Source organism: Brienomyrus brachyistius, chromosome 15 (assembly GCF_023856365.1).
Source record: "Brienomyrus brachyistius isolate T26 chromosome 15, BBRACH_0.4, whole genome shotgun sequence".
Classification (NCBI taxonomy): Eukaryota; Metazoa; Chordata; class Actinopteri; order Osteoglossiformes; family Mormyridae; genus Brienomyrus; species Brienomyrus brachyistius.
The window spans coordinates 19,230,348-19,240,666 of record NC_064547.1 but is presented as its reverse complement, the minus strand read 5'-3'; the positions used below and the strand labels follow the sequence as shown (position 1 = coordinate 19,240,666).

Below are 10,319 nucleotides of genomic sequence, written 5' to 3'. Positions count from 1 at the left end.
ATACAACTAGTGTTGTATGTTGCGGGTGATCCTACACCCCAAATACACTGCAGGAAATTGAAACAATTTATTTTCCATTTGTACAGGTATACTGGAATGCTTTAGTTTACACAGATCCCATCACGCTCTGCTTTAAGACATACAGGTGACAGTTGAGCTTGGGGTCCAAACACAACATCAGATATTTTTCCAGAGTCCCTGGATCATTTTGGGGGTTACAGGCCTTGCTCAAGGTCCCAACGAACATGTGACTATTCTGGCAAGTATGGGATTTGAACAAGCAACCTTCCAATCACAGACACTAACCCACTGAGCCACACACTAGCACTCAGGAGAGCGGCATATACTACACGAATGCTGGAGGTTCTAGCAGCTGTGTGGGTGGATGAGACTGTAAGATGAATGCGCCACCATAATTGCCTCTGCTGTCTGTGGTCTGTAACTCCAGCTACGACCCTCCAGAGTCCGCGTCTGTATCCAGTTCTTTCTGCTTGATGATGTCTATGCAATAAACGAGGTCGTTCCTGCAGCCCACAACTACTGAGTCCTGCCAAAGCACGGGGGATGAGAAGAGCTCTCCGGGAAGCTGCAGGGAGGCTCTGAGGGCCCCATCATCTCCATCCAGGAGCCATAGAGTTCCATCTGTGGAGGAGACCACCACCAGCGACGTGCAACCCCACTGGGAACCGTCAAAGGCAAAGGGGCAGGAGAAGACCCGCGCTCCGGTCCGAAAGCGCCACACCAGCGTCCCGTCACTGCCGTTCACACAGTAAACACAGCCGTCATGTGACCCGCACACCACCCTCTGATTGGCTACATCTGTCCGAGTGGCACGCATGGGACACGGAGATGAGAAGATGGGTCCACTGGTGGAGAACTGCCAGACCTGAAAGGATAGACGTACCTGGATATAAACACACCTAAGGTATCACAGTAGGAAGGAGCAGAACAAACTGCACATAAATATGAAGAACTAAACTCATGATTAATATTAGTGCTACACTGAATAAATAAAATCTTGAAGGAAAATGAGAGAGAAACCACAGATCAGTGGTTAGTGTGTAAATACTAATGTGCGTAATTCAGTGTGTTGTGTGCAGGATGCATTTCTCTTATGCTCACACTACAACGATTCACATCCTGTGGGAAGAGGCTCAGCTGTCATTGGACAGTATTAATATGTAACACGGCAGCAAACCGCATAGTACACCTGCACGAGACCATGTTTTTGAAATCATCTATGCTATAATCTTCATGCACACTGCCTGGCCAAAAAAGTGGCACGCTTGGATATTTAATTGGACCACCTTTTGTCTTTGGTTATGGCGTACATTCGTCAATACATCGTTTCCACACGCTTATGCGACATCTCAATATATATTTTTGTCCAAATTTGCATTAACTTCTTGTCAAGTTCTCGTACTGATGACAGATGAGTTGACCCACTCTCCTTCAGCACATCTCAAAGATGTTCGATGGAGTTAAGGGCAGGGCTCTCTGGTGGCCAATTCGTGTGTGAATATGATTCCTCCTGCTCCCTGAACCACTCTGACAATTCCAGCCTGGTGAATCTTGGCATCATCGTGCTGGAATACGCCCATGTCATTAGGAAAGGAAAAAATCCATAGGTGGGATGACCTGGCTCTTCAGTAGATTCAGGTGCTCAGCTGATTTCATTGCTGCAAAACATTGCTGAGCTGTAATGATCCAATCATTGGCTCTTAAGTACTTGCTGATTTAAATTCAACCCGTGACTTTTTTTGGGCCAGGCAGTGTACAGTACTTGTCTATTTTCACCAGCAATTCATTATATACATGTACTTTCACAAGTAGATAATCATATGTGAATTTTGACACTAGCACTTGCCCATACTAGGCCTCGTACCCTGTGCTGCCTGGAATTAGGGTCCAGCCCCCTGAGACCATGAGCAGGATGCACAGTTAGAAAATATATGTAAATATTAATGATATGAAGACCCAAAGAAAATGGTACAACCTGCACAGTTAAGCAGAGAAAAAAGTCTATAATATCTACCATGAAATGATCTTAAGAAACTGGTATTTATGAAGACAAGACCAGGCGCACCAAGGGTGACCTCGAAACCAGGGAGTACGGTCGAGGTGGCAAAACTGCCGATAAGCTGCACCTGAACCACAAGCTCAGCTAAATGCTGCCCGAAGAGTGGATGTTGCACCGTCAGCTGTTCAGATGATATTCCGTAAAGCTGGTCTGACCGAAAGAATCGCCGCAAAGCGCCCGCTGTTAACGATGCAGAATAGGATGGCGAGAGTTTCCTGGGTCCAAAATCAGACACTAGTTATATTTAGACACGATGTTCAGTTTTCTTGAACACTGCTAGTTCGTTTGAATGTTTCCGGAATTCACCGTAAGCGGGTATGAGCTCCCTCACCTTCTCACCTGCGTGGCTGAAGCCATGCAGGTTTCCATCTACGGAACCAATACACACGCAGCGGTCACAGCATTGCGGGGACGAGAAGAAGGGCGTTTCAGTGCTGTGCATCCACAAGGGGGCGCCGGTGTCCTGCAGCCATGGGTACACGGTTTGTCAACAGAGGTCAGCAGCATGCAGATTCTGTATTATAACCCAGAACAGGAGAACAACCCTGCATGCATTTACACAAAACGCAACACTGCCTTTCCTTCCAAGCAGGGTGGTACAGGAACCGGTTAGGAATGTGCCCCCCTCAATATTTAATTTGGCTTTATTCATCCCTCCCAATAAATCCCTCCCAATTGTATTTTATTTGTGCCCCTGCCCACCCCCCATCTCAAATGCTCTCCTACGCCATCACTTCCAAGGTCATCCTAGTTCAACAATATCATATCCTGCACCTAAAGCTTTTGTTTTATAGAGCAATATATCTCATCCCAGCTCCCCCTGGGGACCCCCAGATAGTACACATTTTTGCTCCCTCCAGCTCCCAACACGCCTGTACCAGGTATTCGGTGTCTTTGATTGCCTGGTTTGTTCCTGATTGTTTGCTGTTGATGCACAGCCGTGAAAACACCTTCTCATCCCCACAGTGCTGGGAGGGAGCAAAAATGTGAACTGTCTGCTAGTCCCCAGGGATTAGATACACTGGCATTCAGATATCCTGCAACCATGATCTAATAATGTCAGAAATCCTCCAAAAGCACAATGATGAGAAGATTCTGGCAAAGGTTTGCGTGAACTCCAGTAGGTGTGTGTGTATGTGTGAAGATTCTGTCAGCTGTCAGTTCCTTACTGCGTTCAGAGAAAGTAGCCGTCCACCCAGTGTTGCCACATAGAGCTGCCGGAGGGAGGGGTGAAAACATGGGGAGGAGAACACCCCCCCACCACCACAGGGGTGCGTCCAAATGCAGTGCCGAGCCTACAAACGGAACAGCAATATGAAGGCGTTGGTTTCAGTAGAAGCAATGGAAGGAGCTGCCCAACGACACAAAGATCACCTTGCTGGCCACGGTTACCTCCAGATCGAGGGCGTAAACACGACCATCGTGGGACCCGATCACCACCCATCCAGTGAGCATGTCCACTGCAGGGCAGCTCTTCACTGCATCTCCTGTGCTAAACATCCAGTGGGTCCCTCCAGTGTCTGCACACAGGAAGTACACCTGGCCGTCGTAGCATCCTGAGAAAGAGCATGATTTCCTGCATTAAATCACTGCATTTATTCTTCGATTTTTACTTTATGGGTGCCTGTCTACACCATAAATGTGTCCATGTCTTTACTGCTGCTACACAACCTAATTTAGTGTTGCCTGCAGAGCTGTTAAAATGTGCAGGAAATGTTCAAGAAGTACTGACACACAAACTGATATAATTTCACCAAGTTCTATATTGAAAACCGCGAATAAAATTAGCATCACTGTACACCTTTTGTAAACACATGAACACCACACCAAATGCACATTAACGTTAAAAACCTTCGGGTTGCTGTCACTGCCTTCGCCCATGTTCTCACAGACACTAAACACACCCGTCTTGCTTGCTATGCCTGTGCACCTGTGCCAGGGAGACTGTAGCTAACCGATTAGTGCTGGACAGCATTTAACACGAGATTTTCAAATCGCAGTAATCAATCACGCTTTTAATGATAATTAAAATTATCAGTACTAACTGTCGGGACTTTACACTGAATTTGCTATCCGTTTCATCCCTAATTAACTGGTGTTTTCATGGAGAATGTAAAAATACTTGGCAGCCAAAAATCATTGCCAGGCAGAGGTACTGATTAGGGCTGGGTGAATTTTTAAGATATATTGGTATTTTTTCATACGAGATATAGGTCGAGACAATATCGTTTGTATCAACAGAGTTGCTTAAAAATTATACTCATAGAGCCGCCAATTTGCCCGTTTCTCCTCTCCCTATCAGTGTCTTGCACATTATGCATCCTGCTCCGCCCCCTCCCTCTCTGCTGCCTGTAAATAAAACATCTACAGCTTCCTGTAAATAAAAGCGCCTGTGTGAAATGGGGTACACTGGTTCTGATGTCTTTTTATTATTACTTTATGGGGAAAAAAATATCGAGATATATATCGTATATCGCCATTCAACTAAAGAATATCGAGATACGATTTTTAGTCCATATTGCATAGCCCTAATACTGACCGATACAGAAGCAATAGGGGAAAAACAGATAAGCAGATACTGACCGACAGCAATGAAGCGTCCACATCTGCTGACTACTGCCGAGGACTCGATCCTGCCCCCCAGAACCCGCTCCCACCTCAGGTGTCCCGTGGAGAAGTCCACGGCCTGAAATCTGTGGGAGTGTGATCCGATGTAAACCACGACCTCATCCTTCTCCAAGGGTTGGTCCTTTCTGAGGTTGTTGCAGGCTGAGGTCTGGTCATTTTTGGTCACCAGAAGCACAGGGGATGCATCCACACAGCGGCCTGTGTCTGAAGTCCATCGCATGTGCAAGTGCAGCGACGGTGCGCGCGCATCTGACCTCTCGGTGGTCTGCAAATGAAGATCTTTACGGGAAGTCAGAGTCTCTCTTTGGCTGCTCAGTAATGGAGGTGAAGCACCCATTTCTACAACTTCACCTGCTCTCCTCAGCATTACAAATCTGCAGTGTCTCCCAGCAAAACGTTCTTGAGAAACACAAGATGCCTTTTTATCTGGTTCTGTTGAGGGAGACTCTACTGATGGTCTCTTAGCTGGTTCTGTTGAGGGAGACTCTACTGATGGTCTCTTAGCTGGTTCTGTTGAGGGAGACTCTGTGGATGGTCTCTTAGCTGGTTCTGTTGAGGGAGACTCTACTGATGGTCTCTTAGCTGGTTCTGTTGAGGGAGACTCTACTGATGGTCTCTTAGCTGGTTCTGTTGAGGGAGACTCTACTGATTGTCTCTTAGCTGGTTCTGTTGAGGGAGACTCTTCTGATGGTCTCTTAGCTGGTTCTGTTGAGGGAGACTCTACTGATTGTCTCTTAGCTGGTTCTGTTGAGGGAGACTCTACTGATGGTCTCTTAGCTGGTTCTGTTGAGGGAGACTCTACTGATGGTCTCTTAGCTGGTTCTGTTGAGGGAGACTCTACTGATGGTCTCTTAGCTGGTTCTGTTGAGGGAGACTCTACTGATGGTCTCTTAGCTGGCTCTCGGAAGGGCAATTTTGCTGTGTCATTTGTGGCTAGTCTTGGCAAGGGCATTTCAATGGTGAGTCCCTTAGTGGTTGGCTCAGTTATCTCTGAATTCTCAAATGGAAATAATGCTGTAGCAACGTGAGAGACGACATCAGAGAAAGAGCCACTGAGGAGGACCTCCAGCAGCGCCGCTGGGGCCACGCCCACGGAAGAGGCGACGTCATCGCAGAGACGCAGACACTGCAAGGAGTCTCCTCCGCTGAGCAAGAAGCTGGCATCTGCAGAAACGACTGCATCCTCTGGAAGGCCCAGCGCGTCCTGATAAAACACGGTCACAGTGAGAGAGAGGCACACGTTAGCCCCCAAAAAGGACCTTACAAGACTATAATCAACGAGCAAATATAAGATCAGACTATCAGGAAGACCCAAGCATTGCTATCATGTCATACACAGACACTACACTGCTGTACACTACATCGCAAGTAGTAGAATATGAGTGAAACATGCATCTGATATTGATTTTACCCTCCACAGTGTTTGCAGTCTCCCAGCCACAGAATCCCGCTTATCCAGCACACTAATGGATCCTCTTCTCCATTTACCATAGAAATCCAGAAGCTCATCAAAGCAGACCTTACCTACAGAATTATATCCGATTAATCAAAAAACCTTTTTGTGATTCTGATTTATAAATATTTTGTAATAATAAGGATTCAATAACTCCTTTCTGGGTTATGATTTATCTACAGATTGATACGTAGATGTGAATAAGAAGGACTAAGAGCTTGTCAATGACAAAAAGGCTTGGCAGAGATGTGGGATGGGCTACCGTGTGTGGATGTAGGTAGCATCCTGAGAGGTATCAGGGTATCTGGAACACCTTGAGAGGGCAACAGTTTGGAGAGACTATGCAGTATTTCTCTCTGGAGGTCTCTGGGAAATGAGGTGAGATGACCACAGGAGTCTCCAGGAAACGAACTTCCCAAAGAAGACGTCTGGTCACCAGTAAAGTCGGTATTGTTCACGCTGGAGGTAGGATTTGCAAGTTCCGGCAGGAGATGCATGGAGGAAGATGCGGCATATCCAGATGAATGGGTGTCATCTCCAGCAAGAGGCTGGACGTCTTCAGTCGAAAGTGCACGGTTTCCAGCGGAAGTGCTTGGAACTATAAAAGCCACCAGTCTGCTATGACAGAGCATCACCGCACAAGCATGCACCTGAGGCAACAGCTCTAGTGCCTGAAGGTGGAGGAGGGGGGGGGGCACAGTGAGGAGGATTAGTGATTATAATGTCCTTATAATGCATGTAGCATCATGCATGCTACGCCACGTTCTCAGCAGCTCACCCTCTGGACAGCATCTAGGTGCACCTGCTGCCCGTGCCGTTTGACCAGCCGGTCCCTCCTGCCCACAAAGTACAGATGGGAGTTCTTCACCTCCACCCAGTCACCCGTTCTCCTCATAGTCCCCGGCACCACTTCGGTTTCATCACCCAGGTAACACACCCTACGCTCCCCTCCTGAAAGACCGACAACTGTTACCATACACAGAGCAAGACAGAAAGTCTGACTGTCGCCGTCACACTCATGGGAGTTTTAATGGGATGTCTTGCTGCTGCCTCCTTTATTTGCTTGGACCCACCTGCTCTACAATCTGATTGGTTATTTCTCTGAACCAATCATTTTCCATTCAACCCTTAGAACATTTTTTGTGTAAGTAAAACTCCCACGAGCCACTGTCACCATTACCTATGTACACCTGTCCTTCTCCTTCAGTGACAACACAGCCTCTCTCATCCTTCACTTCCATGGTAGTGCCCATCAATGGTGTTCCAAGAGGCACAGATGAACCATCCCTTTAAGGATATAGATAGGTCATTTATTTAAACCCAACAGAAACATCCCTTTAAGTCATACGCCCTCATAATCTGTATGTGCATACAGGCGACCTCACGTGGTAGAGGTGGTGGCCAGCTGTCTTGCGGGAATCTCGTAACAGCTGGCCCAACAGGAGACCTCGGTGATGCCGTACAGATTGTACACACGCGTCGTATTGCCCTGCTGCCTCCAGCTCCGGAGAAGGGACAGGGGAGGACAGGCCTCGCCCCCCAGGGCCAACACACGTAGAGAGGAGGCTTCAGAAAGCAGCACCCCCTGCAGGATATTCCTGCCAAAGCGGGCCAGTAAGGTGGGCGTGGCCTGCATAGAGCACAGCAGCAGTGGCAGAAAGCTTTCAATATCACCTTGTACTAATCAGAAAAGCTGCGTTTATACACCTCTATTGGATAACACTCACAATATAAAACATACAAATATTACTGATCCATATAAGATCAAATTACCCAGGAATAATCGATCTGATAGCAAGAGGCACTCTGCACTTTTATCAGGTGGGTTCCTATAACTTCCTAGAATCACTCCCGTTTACTTATTTCACCATTTGTCTATGTCACCCTTTTCTCCACCCCATGCTGCTTCTGGCTGTAGGTAGATAGTCTAGTGTAGAACCTCAAGCCCAACCAATTTACCTGTAAAACTGTTGTCTTATGATTGGCGAACAGCACATTCACCAGCTTGGAGGGGATCCTTTTAATAAGTGTTGGGACAATCAGAAGACACGCCCCTGATGACAAAGCCAAAAACATCTCCACCACAGAGGGGTCAAAGGTCAACGGGGAGGCCATGAAAATGACGTCACTTGCAGTTACCTGAAAAAGAGATCTGCAGAAAATGATTAATTAGAAGACAGTATAGCTTGGGATCATGATGCCCTCAGAGCCTTATTTGGAACACAGACACATCTGGAGATTTTTCATTCTATATAAAAGGACTAAGTACATCTACCAGTACATTAACATTCTATTTATTTAGTAGATTTAATAGACTGGAGCAATTGCGAGTTAAGGACCTTGCTCAGAGGCCCAATGGTGACATTACTCTGCCTGACCCTGGGATTTGAACCGACGACCTTCTGATCACAGACACAGTATCCTAACCCCCCGCCCCCAAAAAAACAGAATAACCAATAGATCATATAACAATAACCAATAGAGTTCATATTCCAAAGTTAGTCAAGACCATGCTGCAGGCCTGAAGTCGACATTCATGTACGAGCTCACCTGAGGTGTGTGATGTTGGGCACTATGCACTGGTGCGGCACTTTCACAGCCTTGGGCAGCCCTGTTGTCCCTGAAGTGTGCAGCACGTACGCCAGACCCACCAGGCCTGCCCTACATCTCCAAGCAGAAGTGGCTGAATGCTCTGCTGCCTCCCCATGCTTTGCTTGCTGCTTTGCATAGCTCTGGATCCTTACCAGGGTCAGGCCCTGACTCGGCCACTCTGAACAGATATCCACTGATACACTATCGGAAAACACATCGAGGAAGCTCTAAAGTAAAGAGAGAGCACTGTGAGGCAAATACAGAACGCTGTTTTCCCGCAGTGGATTACATTTTAATGTGGTAGCTGTATGATAACCCATCAATCCATCCATTTTCCAAACCGCTTATCCTACTGGGTCCGGAGCCTATGCTGTATGATAATATCACTGTAATTTTAATTGCAAATTAATTGCAATTGTAATTTTATTTACAAATAATGTATTCAGGTATAATTCCACTGTTTCCTAATTTCATTTACAAGGGAGATGACACCAGAGATATAAAAATATAGGCAATAATTGTCCGTGCATACATACAAACTATGGTTAGAAAAGGTTCTTTTAAACTATTACATTTATACCGCATTCAGATTTGAAAATCAGAGCGCAGGCTACAGTTCTAATGGAAAACGCCGGAAAAAATGATGAATTGAGAGCTAATGTTTATATCTCCGCATGCACAGAAGGTCTAATGGCAATACAAATCACACAGATGAGTTCTGTGGGACAACATAACAGAGTATGATAAACAAGCCTGAACTGATCTTGACAGAGGCAGTAGACACTAACATTTAAATTACATTACCACACGGATGAAATAACGATCAGACTATCTCCTGACATATACTTCCAGAAACTCAGACTATTGAGGGTTCAGTTTTACCTGAAATAGATCACTTTGTATCACGGAGAACTCTAGCCCGCATTTTTCCATGATCCTAACCGACTGCTGAGAAGGAGCGTCGAGATCAATCGGCATGTACGCTGCAGGCAGCTTTAGGATCCTGAAACATTCAGAGTCCGACTTCACATCAGTCAGTAAGCACAATTCTATGTATAAAAGGACGTTACTGAGACATAAAAGAACATTATATGATAGGTTATACAGTTTTGAATAGTATTTAAACAGAAAAATAACGTTTTACAGAAAAAGGCACTTGCATTTAGTACATAGCACGGACAACCACCAAAAGTTCCAATAAAATACAAATATATTGACGTAATACCCAAGTATCCAAATGGGAACCCTGATCCCTGGCTGACAGCACAAGCCAATTATCTGTTCCTTTAAAACACCGTGCTTTTTAAGAAAAACAGCTAGTTCATCAGCACAGAACACCAGCTGATAATAAGTTAACGAAGAGCAGCCTTGGTCGTCCCCACTATCAAACTTAACAGCTACTCTGGCTTCATATTGACGTGCCGCTGCGTACACCATCCCATGCAGCGTTTCCATTTCCATGTTCCACACAGCCCCGACTGAACCAGCACTTGAACCACATGCACAAACATTAACACGTGACCACCCACTTCGGCTGTCGACTGCTGGTGACGACATACCGATATG

The 10,319-nt window shown here is 46.2% G+C and overlaps 1 protein-coding gene across 5 annotated transcripts; it reads right to left on the bottom strand.

The window, feature by feature from the left end:
- Nucleotides 1-53: 53 nt before the first annotated feature.
- Nucleotides 54-10,279, bottom strand: aasdh (aminoadipate-semialdehyde dehydrogenase). Of its 5 annotated transcripts, none has more exons than XM_048976514.1 (14): nucleotides 9,979-10,279; nucleotides 9,636-9,756; nucleotides 8,712-8,980; nucleotides 8,121-8,313; nucleotides 7,547-7,791; nucleotides 7,342-7,448; nucleotides 6,940-7,112; nucleotides 6,424-6,832; nucleotides 6,120-6,232; nucleotides 4,664-5,912; nucleotides 3,473-3,636; nucleotides 3,250-3,375; nucleotides 2,412-2,543; nucleotides 54-886 (listed from the first exon to the last, which is right to left on the bottom strand). In XM_048976514.1, the coding sequence occupies exons 1-14, from the start codon at nucleotides 10,212-10,214 to the stop codon at nucleotides 449-451; spliced, it is 3,975 nt and encodes a 1,324-aa protein (XP_048832471.1). In that variant the 5' UTR covers nucleotides 10,215-10,279; the 3' UTR covers nucleotides 54-448. The 5 variants fall into 5 exon arrangements, with proteins under 5 accessions (XP_048832471.1, XP_048832472.1, XP_048832474.1 ...); XM_048976516.1 differs by having other exon boundaries at nucleotides 636-886; nucleotides 2,420-2,543; XM_048976515.1 differs by having other exon boundaries at nucleotides 9,636-10,121.
- Between the last annotated feature and the right edge of the window lie 40 nt (nucleotides 10,280-10,319).

Excerpts from the sequence above, each read along its gene's own strand:
- aasdh (XM_048976514.1), bottom strand. The coding sequence starts at position 10,214 with ATGGAAATGGAAACGCTGCATGGGATGGTGTACGCAGCGGCACGTCAA. Across the intron at positions 7,113-7,341 it reads AGAAGGACAGGTGTACATAG|GAGGGGAGCGTAGGGTGTGT; the intron begins GTAATGGTGACA and ends TCGGTCTTTCAG. Across the intron at positions 3,637-4,663 it reads TGGACGCTTCATTGCTGTCG|GATGCTACGACGGCCAGGTG; the intron begins GTCAGTATCTGC and ends GCTCTTTCTCAG.